This window comes from Curcuma longa, chromosome 11, assembly GCF_044706935.1.
Source record: "Curcuma longa cultivar G26 ecotype Majalengka, Jawa Barat chromosome 11, ITB_CL_G26_1.1, whole genome shotgun sequence".
In the NCBI taxonomy this organism is placed as follows: Eukaryota; Viridiplantae; Streptophyta; class Magnoliopsida; order Zingiberales; family Zingiberaceae; genus Curcuma; species Curcuma longa.
Window position 1 is genome coordinate 27,913,069 of NC_133871.1, and position 16,186 is coordinate 27,929,254.

The following is a 16,186-nucleotide window of genomic DNA, read 5'->3' on the forward strand; positions in this document are numbered from 1 at the left end:
CATCCAACTTTCTTTTTCTTTTAATTCAACACTCTTCATTTGAAGTCTGCACTCGAGGTGTAATCCTGCTTCATCCTCCCCACCTTTCACTTCTTCAAGAATCCGCTTGAACTCTGACACCGTCTCTCCCATCGATTTCAATTCGGAATTCTTCTTTGTTATCGATATTAATTTGCAAGTTATTTTTTTTCATACTAATCTATTAAGTTTTAGTTCTAGGTAGCTCAATTGGAGCACTTCCAAATGAGCTCTCAAATATTCCACACGTCCCCGGTGAAGTTTGCTCCGTCGGCGTCGCCATCGCCACCGCCGCTGCCCATCGCCAGCCTCCCCATCGTCGCCATATCCATCGCCGGAATCCTCGCCGCCTCCTTCCTCCTCCTCAGCTACTACGTCTTCGTGATGAAATGCTGCCTCAACACACACCACTCCTCCCGCCGCCGGCAGTCGCCCTCCCTCTCATCCGCCTCCGAGCAACGCGGGCTCGCCGAGTCCACTATTCGGGCAATTCCGACGTTTCGTTACCGACAGCTAAGCGTCGGTGCCGCAGAGTGCGCCGTCTGCCTCAGCGAGTTCCAAGAACAAGAGAGGATCAGGCTGCTGCCGAGCTGCCTCCATGTCTTCCACATAGACTGCATCGACACATGGCTTCAGTTCAACGCCAATTGCCCGCTCTGCAGGGCCAGCATCACTGCTCCTCCGGTTCCATTCAATCCTCTCGCCATGGCATTGGCTCCGCAATTCAGTCATCCTCGTGATGCATTTCTAGAAATAAGAGACGAAGAAAGAAAGATGGAGCTTTTCGGGAGCAGAGGAGACGAGTGCATCTATGCGAGGAAGAAGGAGGAGGAGAAGCTGTGTTTGCAACCCATGAGGAGGTCCTTCTCGGTGGATTCTTCAGGGGATATGCAACTCCACGTGGCACTGCAAAGGATCTTGCAGCAGAGCTCGCACGAGGGGAGCAGCAGCGGCGGCGGAAGATTCCGGCGATCTTTGTTGTCGTTTGGTTGGAACTCGCGCAATTCTGTTCTTCCTCTGCAAATGGAATTGTGATCATTGGCGCAGATTGCTCTGTTCTGTTTCCTCGTTGCAGGTTTACGTAGTTTTTGTGAATTAAATTCAGAAATTAGAATGCAGAATGATTTAATTAATGAGAAAATGATCGATCTACCGAAAAATTCAGATCATAGTTTCTACTTTTTCTTCTTTTTTTGGTGGAAGGAAAAAATGGATTTTGATTACAGTACTTGAGAAAAAAATAATGCATCAGTACAACTCTTGAAAGAGAAGAGACTTGGCGCATTAATAAAAAAAATTAATTAACCTATTGAGTCATCCTTAATGCAAGTGACCATGCTTACCTCTCGACCATTAGTTGAATTATAAACTAATACAAGAACATTTCTTCTTGTAATTCCTTTAATTTCCTGATTAATTTAACCAGCAGCAGTTTCTGAAAATGTTGAAACAGAGACGCAAATTTCGACACTCTCAATGCAAGTGGCAGCAAAATTTTTGCGGAAACTGAAAGGTTCATCTCCACAACATGCCGCAATGTCTCTGTCCCTGCTTATGGTCCTCCACCTCATGACTTTCTTGTCAATTCTCAAACATATCCATCTCTAACACTATTCTGCGATCAAAGCCTTGATAGTGATACGAGGAAGAAACAGAACAAGCTTCTAGGACACTTAAAGGCCATCGAAAGTAAGTTTTTCCTCATCCAGAAAGACAGCTCGCACAGTGTCCTTTTAAAGCCATGGAAGCCTTTCGACACTTTTCCTTGGTTAGCATCGAGAAGAGAGAGAAGAGAGAGAGTTGACGGGTCGGATTTGAGCTCCATGTGTGCAGATTATGAACCGAATCCGATTTGACGGTTGTATTAGAGTCATTCGGCCCATGTCAGCCAGCCCACTTGGGCTTTGACAACGACGCAGTCCATAAGTTCATGGTTAACGGGTCGGATTCCATTCGATATGGTGTGACCGGATCCATAACGCGTGCAGTGATATAACGACGCCGGCGTTGTGGCCGTTAGATCGAGGCACGGTGTGTGGCTCACTGAGTTGCGAATCTCGACCGTTGAACGCGTCCAGTGGCAATTCCGTGATTCGATGGCCTTCGATTCAATAAAGCGGAGGACGCAACGGGAGAGGGATTGATCTCCTCGTCGACCATCTGCTCTTCCTCCCCCAAGCCGGCGATCGATCTTCCAGCCGCTGACGCACCGATGGGGTTCGTTTCGTTCGCGGGGAGAGTCCTCTTCGCCTCTGTCTTTCTCTTATCCGTCTACCAGGAGTAAGCTTCTGCCTTCTCTCACTCTTTGGCCCTTTCTTTTGACTTCAGATCTGCTCGTTTTTGGTGCTTGTAGCTACTTCTGCTCTCAGAGATAGATATTGCACGTTTACTAGTGATAAATTTTCTTCTAGGGTCGGAGTTCCATAACCTCGCGGTCGATCTGTTTGTTGGATCTCTCTATAATTATTCTCGGAATCAAGTTTCCGATTTGATTAATGCCTGCCTTGTTGTTTGCTCTGATATGAAATTGATTTCTGTTAAGGAGATTCTGTTTGTGATTATGCCAGTCGGTGCCACATACTGGGCAGACGAAACTTTGCATTTTAAAGGTTATTGTTACATGAGATATGTTTCAGCGAAAAATCGAGTCGCCCATTGTGCGTGATATATTTGAATGCCTTACATAAAATTTATTTATTCTTGTAATTCTTTTGATTCTAGTTTGTGGTCCTAAATTTGGATGTTATTGTCATTGATCTTTGTACAGCGGAGGTAAATAGTCATTATCATTTTCCGTATCTGGGTCAGATTTAAATGATGACAGATAGGTTATTGTCATAGTACAATGTAATTGATGCGCTGAGTGAATCTTATATTATTATTTTTTAAAAAATGGTCTTGTATAAGAAATGTTGTATATGACCGTACAACCAATCTTGAGTCATTTTGTATCCTAAATAATAACAAATTTCTTAACATCCCGTTGCAATGGGCGGGGTGTGAATCTCTCATAGGTGAATCTCTCATTTTGTGTCAGTTTTAGTAGATTTGTCACTTCTGATCTTCCATTGGAGAGGAACCACCTTTAGAGAGAGCTACCAAATCACCTTGCTTGTAACCTTGTAGATAGTTTACCTTTCTTCTTACTCCAAATTTGATCAAAAACTAAGATTATAGTCTATCTTGTTCTCTGATTCATTAAGATACAAGACCAATGTCTAAAAGGTTAACTAGTAAGAGTCAAATGAAGGTCGAGATCAATTTTGAATCCCAATCATAGTCAATTCTTGAGGATTCAATCCAAACCAAAGTCAAAACCAAATCCTGTGGTAAATATCTTGGGCATAAGAGTAAATTTTCTAGACCTAAAAAATCGAAACTAAAACTAATCCCTAGATGAGTTCTCTTAATTTGTTTGAATGCCTAAGGAGAATAAGACAGTGAAGCATCATCGCTTCAGCTATTCATGTCAGTCCAGCAACCATCTTGCTTCTTCAGATGGTTCAACTAGAGAAAATTTTCCAAAATTTCAAATCCCAAATTAAGAGGACACATGTCAACCTTCATCTAGAAAATCTACAGCCACCTCACTGTTATGCAGTGGTTGGATATTTAATGTATTATTTTAATGTCTGTAAATAACGTTGTACATCTTTAAGACCATTTAATGTTTTTGCACTTACTACGTTCGCTAGTTATATACATGCTCACCCGTCTGTCATGCTTTATAAAGAGAATAAACTGATATTAGTATGAAACTTGTGTTTGATCTACAAAGAGATTATGTTATACCTTGAAAAATAGTAGTGTGCTAACTTGATTGAGCTATGTAAGGGCAAAATTCATCTTATATTTTTTTATGAAGTTATATAACAAGATCTATGAATCTAATTATTTCTTTGGTGTTGCTTTTTCAGTACTTGATGGAATTAATATTTACTATCTATATACAATGTGAGATACATTGTTCTTTGCATACATCCACGTGGGTTTAAGTCAGATTTGCTAAGATGGATTGGGCATGTCAATAAAACTAGTGATCGATGAAATTCCATTATCAAATTTTTAATGCCCATGTATTGCCATCAAAGACCAACTTGTCCATTAGGCTCTAGTTTTCATCTTGGAAAAGTGTTGGACTTTAGTTTATAAGGGCAGCTCGGTGCACGAAGCTCCCGCCATGCGGGGTCCGGGGAAATGATCCATTGTACGCAGCCTTACCTTGCCTTTGGCAAGAGGCTGTTGGATTTTAGTTTATTTCATTATTTTATTCTTCAGTTTTCATAGATTCTGTGTTCTTTTTTTCATATTATTTGTTTAAAGATATGGTGGTGATTAAGCACACCGAAGGTTGCAAAACAAATCTCATCATGTTTATAGTTTGTAGGATTTCTTAGTTTTTGTACATGGAGCATAAAAAATGGCTTGTACTGATACTATTGATTTTACAAACATTGTCTACTGCTAAAATTTAAATGGTTGTGCATACTTAATTTATTGTGTCTCGATTCCTTATATAGTAGTCATTTATCTACATGTTGGTTTCATTTCTTAGAATTTCTTAGTTATTTGATTTGATTAATTTGAGTATTACACTTTGATTCTAGTTCAAAAATACATATCATAGTCTAATCGCTGCATTTCCATCTGGTAACTACTTGGTAGGTGATTAACTTTCTGATGAAACTTATTTACAAAGGATACTCTTCCTTTGTAGCAGTTTTTTTTTAATCCTTGAATTGGTAGGTATTGATATTTTGTTTTCAGGGTTATTGAATTTGGAGTTGATGGTGGGCCAGCAGCAAAGCTTCTTGCTCCAAAATATAATACTTTTGCGAATCATATCACCTCACATCTAGGAATAAAACTCCCGGAAGTTGATGTAAGAATTCTCTCCTTTACATGTTTGTATTCGGTATTTAGGGATCAAGTGATAGTTGATTAATATTCAGGAAATTGCACCTTTTCTCCTTGCTTCAGATGAAACATGTAGTTTCTGCTGCCATAGCTCTTAAAGGCCTTGGTGGTCTTCTATTCATCTTCAGCAGTTCCTTCGGAGCGTATCTTCTGGTTAGTAATGTTTCTCTTCGTTTGCCAGTATTATAGCCTTTGGTTCTTGTTTCCCATTGCCAGAACAAGGACCAGATTGATAGCAAGGATTTGAAGATAACTTTAGAATTTAGATACTGCATAATTCTATCAGCAACTCATTGAGGCTGTACTAGTTCAATGGTGGAATATTATTTATATAGTTTTTTTCCTTAAAAGACATGATTAATATAATTGAGCCCAAATAGATGAGATTAACACAATTTGTTGATGACGTGATGTAATCTAAAAAATATAGGTCTAATTTGATGCGATCTAAAATTGGGATTACAATATGATTAAACTTTGAAAGTTTTAAATTTTACAAGTTGTTTTAATTAAGATGTAGTGTTTAATTGTTCTATGAGAAAGACCTCAAACCCCAATTATAAGTTATCTTTCAAGTTAATAAAATTACTAATCTTCATGAGAGTCTTCTCCTTGTGGGAGTTTTAATTTCTCTATTAGATGTTTCTCTGTGCTGTATCAATTTAATTAGTATCATAGCTCTGTGTGAGGTTTTTAGATTTTGTTGCTGTGATAACCACCGACTCATTGTCTCTCTTGCAGCTGCTTTACTTGACTCTTGTGACTCCAATATTGTTCGACTTCTACAACTATGATATTCAAAAGCCAGAGTTCGTAGAACTTTTTACCAAGTTCACACAGGTTCAATCATATCATGTGTGTGTGTTTGTGTGTGAGGTTGTTCACATCTGCCAAATAATCGAGCTTCCATTTTTTGCTGCAGAATTTGGCTCTTGCCGGTGCATTACTCTTCTTCCTCGGCATGAAGAACTCGACTCCCAGGCGGCAGCCCAAGAAGAAGGTCCCTAAATCGAAGACCCTCTGACGGAATCTGGTTTTGGTGGAACCTAAAACAGAAGTGCACCAGGTGTGTGAACTTCACGTCCTTGTAAAACACTCTCCTAGATTTTTTTCAACAACAACATTTTGTATTCGTACCAGTTTCCCTTCTCCTTTTCTCTCGTTTAGTTTATCTCAAGTGTTGACCCTTTAGATGATATCGACCATTTAATTTACTCTCATGTATTGCTTTGTTCTTGCACTTCTCATTGACTCACAATCAAAATGTTGAAACATTAGCATGGAGCTTCCTTCTGGGCTTTTGATGATTTTGATATATTATAATTCCTCTATAAGTGCACTTTTCATTCAACTACTAATCGCAATCGTTTCTTCGTCGACAAGCATAATTTAAAAGAATTGTACCGGACTAATCGGTTCCGTTGAGTGCCCCTCTGTTAGAGATCCCTTCCGCAGATCGCATCGAAAATCTACGGTTCCTTATCCACTTTGATTGCGTTAAAGCAACTCACTTTTGCAAGTATGTCTTCTTTCTCAGGTCTCGTGTATCGACATATCCAAGTCATAACCAATGCTTTCTTTTCCCATTGTCAGGAGTTTGTCAAAGAAGGAAGAAATATTCCAGCTCCTTTATGCAAAATCCTTACTTTTCAAATCTTTCTCTCTCTCTCTCTCTCTTTTTTTTTTGGCATCTTCCGTCCAAGTAAATAGAGCGGCAGGAAAGTTACTGATTTTACCTCAATTGTTGTATACTTCCGTGGAAGGTACTCTCCCCCCAAGTAAACACGCCCTAGTGCCGTCGCATAAAAATTTAAATGCGAAAAAGTCTGCACTGCTCCGATCTGACCGATCATCAAATGGATCACGACTCCTAAAGCCAACTCTTACGTGGCATCTGAAAGAACCTTAGATGGTACGCGTACAATTTCGCGTAAGAAATTAAGTGACAACAGGTTTCGTAGCCTCACAGGAATCAAGGATCAAAGATAATTAATGAGAAATTTCTAGAAGCTGTGTCTCTAATCCTTTATTTCTTTCCTTTTTGATCGAGACGGAACCCTCGACTTTTTTTTTTTTCCTCATCCATTCCCCAAATCGATCCGGCTTCCTTCCGATTCATGAACGCTGACGTCGCGTCTTCCTCCGATCTCCCGCCGCAGCCTCCGCCGGCTGCCGCGTCCCGCCTCGCCCCTGGCTTCCGTTTCCACCCCACCGACGACGAGCTCGTCTCCTACTACCTCAAGCGCAAGGTTCGCGGGCTGCCGCTCCGCGTCGATGCCGTCGCGGAGGTCGACCTCTACAGGTGCGAGCCCTGGGAGCTCCCAGGGCTCTCTCGGATCCGCAGCCGCGACAAGGAGTGGTACTTCTTCAGTTCCCTTGGCCGCAAGTATTCCAACCAATCGAGGACCAACCGCGCCACCCCTCAAGGGTACTGGAAGACCACCGGCAAGGACCGACCCGTCTGCCGCGGCACTCGCGTGATCGGCATGAAGAAGACGCTTGTTTTCCACGGCGGCCGGGCGCCCCGAGGCACCAGGACCAACTGGGTTATGCACGAGTACCGTCTCGATGACGAGGAGTTGATCAAGACTGGAATTTCTCAGGTAAGCAATCGATCCCTTTTTTTCCTTTTTCCAGAATTGGAATCAAACTGTTTTGATTGAACCAAGTATTGAAACAAGAGTCATGGGTGGGGAAGGACGCTTATGTTATTTGCAGGATCTTTGAAAAGAGTGGCTCCGGGCCAATGAACGGGGCTCAATATGGAGCACCGTTTCTTGAAGAAGAATGGGAAGAGGAGGCAGACGGTGTCGTTTTGTTGCCAGATAATGGGGATTGTGTGGCCACAGAACAGGAATTTTTTGAGCTCAGCGATTTCATGCAGGTTCGAGTACTAGTTACTTCGTTTTCATTTGGATATTTATCTTTCGCTGTAGAATTATAACATAAATTGTAGTACTGTTAATCATGTAGTCTGGTACATGCGTTTGTTGATTAATTTCATCTTGTTCGATAACATATTTTTCTACATATATGTAAAGATTTTAATCGAGACAAATTCTCAATTTTTAGCCCCCTTCCCTCTAACTCTCTCTCTCTCTCTCTCTCTCTCTCTCTCTCTCTTTATGTTTTTAGATTATTTATGTTGCTGTTATGCAATCATTTTTTTAGATTATTTATCTAATGCATTGTCTGTTAGTTCAACAATCATGAGTTAACTTCTTGTCCTACATTCTATTGCTTTGTCTCATCTGTTGCAAGCTGATTCCAGCGAGAAACAGCATGCTGTTTTAGTTCCATGCTGTAACAGCATGCTGTTACATAATAGCTCCATGCTTCTAGGCCTGATTGGACAAAGATCACTGTTGGCTTCAGAATCTATCTAACATTCCTTTTTCAAATTGTTGATTTATATGAGTCTGTGGGATACTCCAAAAGCAGCACTTTTCTGAATTAAGTTATTAGTTTCAAGATTGACTCTCATAGATGCTTTGGCAATTCTCTGATGCTAAACATTTACTTATGTCTGCCTATATGCTTGTAACCACAAATTGGAAACTTTAAGAAGAAGCCTGTGTCGGTTTATTTCAAATTAAGCCCCACATTCAAGTATCTGTCAAGCTTTGCACTGTTATATCTTACAATGATAGAAGTATTAAGTTTTGAGTTCATTTTTTTTTCTTGTACATTTTATAAAGTGAAAAATCAGCTAGATGTCTTGAAATGTTGATATTCTGAAACCAAACACTACTAGGGACTGTTTATGGGAAAAAAACATTACTTTGACTTTCTTCCATTATATATTTGTTACAAATCCGTTGGGGTTAAAAGGGTGACGGCTGGAGAGACCAAAAATACAGTTATTTAAAGAGTTCTAAATGAGTTGGTGCCACTGCTGAAATGCCCTTAGATATATAAATAAATGGCTAGAAAAGTAATGTAGCACCGAAAATAGTTAGTACCGTCTTACTGGTGTGCAGACAATAACTCACTTTGTGGGATCAAGGGATGAGTTGCTTGTCTACACGTGTTGTTGCTTCAGCATTATTCATGTGGAAGTGCCTACATCAGCATAACATGGGGCCACATCTTTCTAATACCATTGCAATTGGTATGAATGATGCATGTAGCGGTTTGTTCTAATAATTTATTTGTGGATATGACTGGTTGCCATGTTGATTGTTATCCACAAAATTATTCTGACAAAAGTTCCCTCACAGGAGCTTGTCTAAAATAGTCTCAATGAGGTGTCAATCTCAATTTCCAAATGGGTTTGATAATGAATTGTTACTAAATAGCTTGCACTTTTCAATTGTTTTCAGAGTGAAGACTCAAAGAATCAACAGGAGAATGCTTCCAACTTTACAGCAGATTTAGACAGGAAGGAGTGTGGTAGCCTTGCAGAAGATGCAGCCAATTTCCCGGATGAAATAATTGAAGATGATAATTTTACCAACTTGGCTGATGAGCCTAGGCAGCAGAGTGTACCTGCTGTTGCTCATGAAATGGAGAAGCATCCTCCTGCTGATGATTGTATTCATAACCAAGATAATCAAAATATCAAGGAAGAATATGTGGAGTTGAGTGATCTTGCAGATACCATAAATGTCACAAATATTGCGTATCCGGAATATGATAATTATCCTATGAAGACTTGCCATGCACAGGACATGGATGCGATTCATGAGAATATCAATTTACGGAAAATGCTTGAAGTTGAGGAATACTTTGACTTTATCAGTGAAGATGCTGAGCAATCAGAACAACAACAAATCTTCCCAGAGGATAATATCTATGTTCAACCAAATAATTTGAATTCTGCAGATGATGGTTCCCCTTCCAGTCAAGACACAATGGCATTATGTAATGCACCTAGTGATAACCTTTTCCTGCATGAAAATACAGAAATCAATGGACTTGTCTACTCACCCACCTTGGGACCATCTGATTTTGAGATGGTTGACAATTTATTAGCATACTTTGAGGCAACCAACGATAATTTGCACTGTTGCAGTACTGGCTCACAGTGCATCAGTCCACCAGACACATTTGACTTTGTTGAAGAGGTAAGATCCTGTACATATCTGATATAGTTGTCTGAATAAGACTCAGACCATAATTTATTCTTTTTTACTCTACAGGTTGGTTGGTCAACTAGTAAGGCAACAACTATGGTGCCACATACAACTATTATTGATGGAGCCTCATCCTCGGGTTCTTCTGTTGCTCGTGTTGAGTCTGGGGATGAATATAAGGAAATCGTCATAAAGTCAAAACCAGGTACCATAGTGTTCTTTCTTAATGACAACACTTTTCAAACAAATATACTAACTGTACCTATACAATTGATTATCTACTTTGCCAATGGTTTGTCGGATCAGTTAAACTATCAATACGTTAAGTGAATATTAGGTTATTTGGTGTTTGATTGTTAAACTTTTTGATCCAGATGACCATGCGGAAGAACCTAGCAACAAAACTGCAAAGAAGCATCTCATGAGCGTGCTAGGTGCAATTTCTCCACCGGCACCATTTTCTGAGTTCCCTTCTCTGCCTGGAAAGCTGTCTGCTGCTCACTCTGCTAGCCCGGTCCATGTCACGGCAGGCATTATCCAAATCTATGGTTCAATCATGCCTGAAGATGCTGCCAACTGGCCCTTGCAGAAGGACGGGCGTGTGCATTTCATCCTTTCCTACAGCGCAGCTGACGATATGGTTTCAAAAACTGCAGGCCGTGATCTTACATCAAAATACCAGATTAATCCCATTTCAATGGCACTCCGAGGGGGTCTATACTGGATCTTCATTTCATGGCTAATTCTATTAATCGCCTATGGTGTGGGAATGAGATACATGGCAAGGAAGTTGGTTCTATACAACTGATTCATAGTTGACCGTAAGGGAATTGAAGAAACGCAAATGCCACCGATTCTTTAATCTGCAAATGCCACGGATAAACAATAGTAATTGTTTCATCGCTTGAAACGCCAATTCAAGAACTCAAGAGTAGCTGACGCACTACATATCGTTGTTGTGGCTGCTTGAGCGTTTGTTTTAGTTTGTCAAACCCTGATGTGTAGTTATAGCTTAAACTATCAGTGGTTTAAAACCCAAGTGGACCGGCAGTCCTATCGGTTGAATCCAAAAAACTAATTGTGATGAAAACTGATATGAAAAGAAGAAGAAACCAATAGTTGACGCTTTGCCTAGACTATGTATTATTTTTCTAGTCGGCATTTTGCTCAGGGGAAGCAATTATACGTTAATAATTTTACTGGTTAGCTCTTTAATTTGGTTATCAAAACATTGACCGTTGTAAGTGCCATGGTGGTGCCCTTCTGAGATTTGTTGCAAAATTCTTGTGCTACAGCAGGGAAAGAGTTTCTACTAATACTCATTGTCGCTATCATTTTTCTTCTTAAAAGTCTACTTTTTCTGGTACACGAAAGGGAATCATCGTTAAGGCATTTTCGATCAAGAGTGCTGCAGCACTATTTTGCTCGAGAATGATTTATTGAATTGTAATCGTAATTTGATAGCATGTTCATTGCCGTCGTATATATTTTTCCTTTTTTTTTGTTTGTTTTTTATTTTTGCTACCTGAGCAAAGCATCACGGATCAATGTGCAAACATGGAACATAACACGAAGTATTATTCATGGGCTTGGATACATTGGCGGAGCGATCGGATTGTAAATATAGTACGAAGTACAATTATTCGTGAGTCTGAGTCTATTAGTGGAGTAGTTGTGGTTAAATACTCAGGTGGAGTATAATTTTCATCAGTGAAGTAGTTGTGGTTAAGTACTCAGGTGGAGTATAATTTTCATCAGTGAAGTAGTTGTGGTTAAGTACTTAGGTGGAGTATACTTTTCATCAGTGAAGAATGACCTGTAAAAGTTATCCAACAAAGCACTTTCTAAATTTAGTCTGGTGGTTGATAAGAAATTTTCGTAGAATTGAATTAGTTACTTGTAGGATTTCTAAATTTATTCTGATGGTTGATAAGAAATTTTTATGGGATTGAATCAGTCACCTGCAGGATTAATCAATTTAAAAAATTAAATATCTAAATTATTAAAAAAAAATTATTATTATTTTATGAAATGGACAAATCTTCTGTAATCCCTGAGTTATCTACTCTGCTAAACTCTTTTTATTATAAAAACAATTTTAATTTTCGTATTGTCTATTTTTATTCATTTCATTTCTTTTAAAATTCTATCAGATTGCATTTGAATGTTAATAATTTATGTCTTATCAAATTCTTATAACACGTATCAATCATTAGGGCTAATTATGTGTGAAGAAAAACAATTGTGAATAGGAAAAGAAAAAAAAATTGACGATAATAAATTAAACAATTGTAAATATTTAAATTAAATGTTTAAAACGGTTCCCGAAAATGGATTAATTTAGTATACTTCAAAAAATATTCTGCACAATCACTTTTAGACAAAAGTAAAAGCAATGTGTTAAAACAATCTCCTTTCGAGAAACAGTGACGACAGAGCATCTAAAGAAACTTTTCTACACAATTCCCCTTACGCCGTAGGGATCTCGGCAACTATTTCAAATTGTTTGTGTTATTTACAATCCAACTCCCCAATCCAAAACAAATCACGAGCCATTTTATTTCAATCCTATAAAAAAAAACCTTAGGTTTAGTCTAAGGAGAACAGGGGTCTTATTTCGCTTATAAAATCTACATGATGCAGCGTTAATCTGGAGTAGCAGGCACACCAATGTTGTCACCAGAAGACTGCAACTGGACGTGCAGCCCCACGTAACTCAGTCAAATGATCAAACATATACATTCGGTGCCTCGTTATGTGCAACGTCAAGACAAGACAGGATTTATTTATTTCCAATCCACATGCCTGAAAATTGTGAAACTTCATCCAATGTATTTGACATGAAAACAAGATTCGATTTCTGATATCACGAAGCCTCTAAGAAAGCCTCTCGAGTACTGACTCCAGTAGAGTCAAACCAACAACACCTACATAAAAAAATTTACAAACTTAAATCAGGAAGTCCATATGGATAAGCAAGAGCTAGTCAATCAATCCACTTAATGATTAATATCAACAGCAGCGCTTCAATGCGCACTCCGTCCAAATCTCACTGGTTCCTGGTAAAAATTGTTTGATAAAGAAAAAAAAAACTGAATTCTTGAAGAATGTATACCTTCCCTTAATGGAGAGAACATGGCCATGAGTCAAGTTGAGCGAAATTTGATCAGGAACAGGAGTCGTCCGAATTAGAACTAGTCTCTCCAAAGTTGATGGGTGAGGTTGAGACATTTGTTAATTTGACCGAATTACTTGCGGGTTCAGTGGAAGTGTTTATGGATAAGGAAGTTTGGGATGAGGTAGATAGTTGTGATGGTAGGTGGAGTTTGGTTTCAATGAGTTTGGTCTTGTGGGTTGAAGTAGTGTTAAAGACAGACTTGAAGTGAAGTCAAAGAGTGTTTCTGCTGGAAAAAATTAAGTTGCCTTGGATGCATCCCAAGATGTCACAAACGGAAGAAATTTCTTGCCTTCAATAGGTTCTACAAGTGAGTGCACATCCAATATCCTTCAACAATGTGTTGTCTAACTATGGGTCGGTCTAGTTGCTTTCTGTTATTTTAATTAACTAGCCCTCTATTACTTTACACATGTTCTCCGTCTAGCAATCCATTTCACTGAGTAGGTATTTAATCTACATTAAAGGGCATTATACACTTGTGCTTGTGTTCAACATTCAATGTATCATTATATCTATCAATGCGTAGAAGATGCTCTTGACTTATGGCATTGCCTCTTCTTAGACTAAGACTACTCCAAATCCTAATTTTTGTAGTGATAGATATGTTTCAAAAGCATAAAATTATCACTCAATTCAACTATTAAAACTAATTCTCCTTGCACTTTTTGCTACTTAAAAAAAACAACAAAATCATTCTTGCAAGAAACTGCAATGTGTATTACATACCGCATGCCAATCTTCCCCCAGCATTTCCAGTGGTCAGGCTAAGTTCATGACCACCTAGAATAATTAAAAGAAAGAGTGACCAAATTCAATAGAGATCATGAACTGATAAATTTGACAGCGATAGATCATCAAAAAGAAATATCCAATACCTTTACCAAGATCATCCTCAAGTTCATGAACCACGAAGGCACGACCAACTACAGAATTCGGGCCAGATAATGGTATCTACACATTCATTGAAATGGAAAAATGGGAAAAGATGCAAAAATTAAAAAACATGAAGTCAGGAATCTACAAGGATTTGGCTGAGTAGAGAGTAAAAATGGAAACTACAATAATGCATGGTAGAGAACCAAACAACATTGGAATCAAGAGTGTTACCTGCTTATCCACAATTGTAGCCTCAGCCACTCCTGTATTACCGGAAGAACAATCACAATGCAACTCAATCAGCTCTCAATTAGTTCATCAAAAATATATATGTAAAGGAAAAATAGATGGATGTCTACCTTCAAAGTCAGCAACAATATTTCCTAGGTCACCTGCATGACGTATTTCATCTTCAGGAGCACCATGTGTCATTTTGTTAGGGTTGAAGTGAGCCCCTATTAAAGTGGATTTGTGTTCAAAAACAAAAATGAGAAATGAGAATGAGATGGTAACAAATGAGCAAAAAGACATATAACCACTAACTAAGAAACCATATTAAGTATACGGAAGCTAAACTATAAATCATAAGAGAATCAAAACCACAAGAACTCAGTGACCAGAGAGAAACGAGAAATCTATTACACAGGCAATAAGAGTCCAAGGAGTAGCTAAGCAAGACCTGTTGATATGCAACCATTAGTTGTATCACCATACTCATGCTGCAAAAGAAAAAACACATTGGAAATTATTGTTTACTTTTTGAAGTGAAGTGTAAGTATCTATGCATAGAACTCACTAGATGGAAACCATGAAGTCCAGGGGTGAGTCCAGTGACACGAACATTCACAATTGTAGGACCTAACACAGAATTACAAGCAGTCAACTAAAAAATTAATATGTATCTTACTTAAAAGATAATAACAAATTCTGTACAAGTTGCATTAATATGGTACGACAACTTTATATTTGAAACTCTTTCTATCATTAGAGGACATGTCCTGATTCACAATCTAAGAGATGCACAAGAAACTCAACTCTTCTCATTTTGCCAACTGAATAGGTGCCCGATAGAACAGTTTTTCCATTATTAAGCTAATTGAGCATTGGAAAACACATGCATATCTAATTTATAAAACAGTTAATTTTTCTGCCTTAAGCTGGACTGAACTTTGAGAAAATATAATTTGTTGTATCGAGGTAGAAAATTTCGGGCACCATCTCTATCAAACAAAAATCTAAATATCTAATAAACAAGTATAATTCTTGCTACTACTAAACAAAACACGGAGCATACAAAGGATTTCAATCTATGACTTTTTCATGATATAGAACTTTAAATTCAGCTCTGACTTGAAGCGCAACTAACTTGTATGGTCCTGGCTATAAATCGTCGACCCTTTTTAGAACAAATATGAAGAAACATTTTTTCTGATCCGATAATAAATTGGCATACATTAAAAGTCTCCTAGAGATAGTGAGTCCTGCAGACAACAGGGATTTATTATGTTTGACTTCATTTCATTATCTAACAAATCAAAAACTTTCTGCAAATAGCTAATTTCAAGCCAGCATGAATCCAAATCAGCATCCAAAAGCAAATACATTTCACTCAAAACGACTCAAAATCACTCTCCAGCCTTTCCCTAAGCCCCAAAACCAAAAAGAAACATAAGAACAAGGGAGCGAGCTCCGAGCTAAATAATTAACTGACCATCATCTTCCTGGACGAGGGTGACGACCCCCTCGACGTTGGAGGTACCCTTGAGGACGGCGACGGCCTTCTTGACGGCAGCGACGACCACGAGGCGCCTAGCAGCGACAGCTCCGGGGGCGAGCGAGGAGGTCGAAAGGGAGAGGCCGAGCGGCCGGGCGAGGAAGGCGGCGCAGAAAGGGCGAGCAGAGGAGGAAGAAGAGAGGATGAGGGTTTGGTATTGCGCTGCCATGGCTGGAGCAAGTGTCAGCGAAGCGTCGAAGAGATAAGGAAGAAGAAGCGGAGAGCTTCTCTCCTTCTTCGCTAGAAGCGGCGTGGCAACTGCCGAAGGCCCAATAAGGCAGTTCGTGAAGCTTCATTTGATTAATGGGCTTAGTTATGGGCCCTTAAATGGGCTGTCTTATTGGATTT

General features: G+C 39.1%; 4 protein-coding genes across 4 annotated transcripts; 3 read left to right on the plus strand and 1 right to left on the minus strand.

The window, feature by feature from the left end:
* Positions 1 to 243: 243 nt before the first annotated feature.
* Positions 244 to 1,053, plus strand: LOC141838419 (RING-H2 finger protein ATL1-like). The gene has a single exon (XM_074725894.1). The coding sequence runs from the start codon at positions 244 to 246 to the stop codon at positions 1,051 to 1,053; it is 810 nt and encodes a 269-aa protein (XP_074581995.1).
* A 1,122-nt stretch (positions 1,054 to 2,175) lies between these two features.
* On the plus strand, positions 2,176 to 6,126 carry LOC141838576 (uncharacterized). The gene is made up of 5 exons (XM_074726088.1): positions 2,176 to 2,298; positions 4,786 to 4,900; positions 4,999 to 5,088; positions 5,677 to 5,775; positions 5,858 to 6,126. Exons 1-5 carry the CDS (start codon positions 2,231 to 2,233, stop codon positions 5,957 to 5,959), a joined length of 474 nt encoding a protein of 157 aa, XP_074582189.1. The 5' UTR covers positions 2,176 to 2,230; the 3' UTR covers positions 5,960 to 6,126.
* Positions 6,127 to 6,802: 676 nt separating this feature from the next.
* On the plus strand, positions 6,803 to 11,257 carry LOC141838575 (uncharacterized). The gene is made up of 5 exons (XM_074726087.1): positions 6,803 to 7,538; positions 7,634 to 7,819; positions 9,258 to 10,001; positions 10,077 to 10,215; positions 10,385 to 11,257. The coding sequence occupies exons 1-5, from the start codon at positions 7,053 to 7,055 to the stop codon at positions 10,816 to 10,818; spliced, it is 1,989 nt and encodes a 662-aa protein (XP_074582188.1). The 5' UTR covers positions 6,803 to 7,052; the 3' UTR covers positions 10,819 to 11,257.
* Positions 11,258 to 12,735: 1,478 nt separating this feature from the next.
* On the minus strand, positions 12,736 to 16,065 carry LOC141838646 (superoxide dismutase [Cu-Zn], chloroplastic-like). Its single transcript, XM_074726183.1, has 8 exons — positions 15,776 to 16,065; positions 14,861 to 14,922; positions 14,744 to 14,783; positions 14,424 to 14,519; positions 14,296 to 14,327; positions 14,064 to 14,139; positions 13,915 to 13,968; positions 12,736 to 12,937 (listed from the first exon to the last, which is right to left on the minus strand). Exons 1-8 carry the CDS (start codon positions 16,005 to 16,007, stop codon positions 12,888 to 12,890), a joined length of 642 nt encoding a protein of 213 aa, XP_074582284.1. The 5' UTR covers positions 16,008 to 16,065; the 3' UTR covers positions 12,736 to 12,887.
* Positions 16,066 to 16,186: the final 121 nt, after the last annotated feature.

What these genes read in the sequence shown, in the direction of transcription:
- LOC141838419 (XM_074725894.1), top strand. Translation starts at nt 244, where the DNA reads ATGAGCTCTCAAATATTCCACACGTCCCCGGTGAAGTTTGCTCCGTCG.
- LOC141838576 (XM_074726088.1), top strand. Translation starts at nt 2,231, where the DNA reads ATGGGGTTCGTTTCGTTCGCGGGGAGAGTCCTCTTCGCCTCTGTCTTT. An exon ending in CTCTTATCCGTCTACCAGGA is followed by an intron (nt 2,299 to 4,785) that starts GTAAGCTTCTGC and finishes TTTTGTTTTCAG; the next exon opens with GGTTATTGAATTTGGAGTTG. An exon ending in CCTTCGGAGCGTATCTTCTG is followed by an intron (nt 5,089 to 5,676) that starts GTTAGTAATGTT and finishes TCTCTCTTGCAG; the next exon opens with CTGCTTTACTTGACTCTTGT.
- LOC141838575 (XM_074726087.1), top strand. Translation starts at nt 7,053, where the DNA reads ATGAACGCTGACGTCGCGTCTTCCTCCGATCTCCCGCCGCAGCCTCCG. An exon ending in CATTTGACTTTGTTGAAGAG is followed by an intron (nt 10,002 to 10,076) that starts GTAAGATCCTGT and finishes TTTACTCTACAG; the next exon opens with GTTGGTTGGTCAACTAGTAA. An exon ending in CGTCATAAAGTCAAAACCAG is followed by an intron (nt 10,216 to 10,384) that starts GTACCATAGTGT and finishes TTTTTGATCCAG; the next exon opens with ATGACCATGCGGAAGAACCT.
- LOC141838646 (XM_074726183.1), bottom strand. Translation starts at nt 16,007, where the DNA reads ATGGCAGCGCAATACCAAACCCTCATCCTCTCTTCTTCCTCCTCTGCT. An exon ending in TGAGGATGATCTTGGTAAAG is followed by an intron (nt 13,969 to 14,063) that starts GTATTGGATATT and finishes TAATTATTCTAG; the next exon opens with GTGGTCATGAACTTAGCCTG. An exon ending in TGGGGGAAGATTGGCATGCG is followed by an intron (nt 12,938 to 13,914) that starts GTATGTAATACA and finishes TTTTTTATGTAG; the next exon opens with GTGTTGTTGGTTTGACTCTA.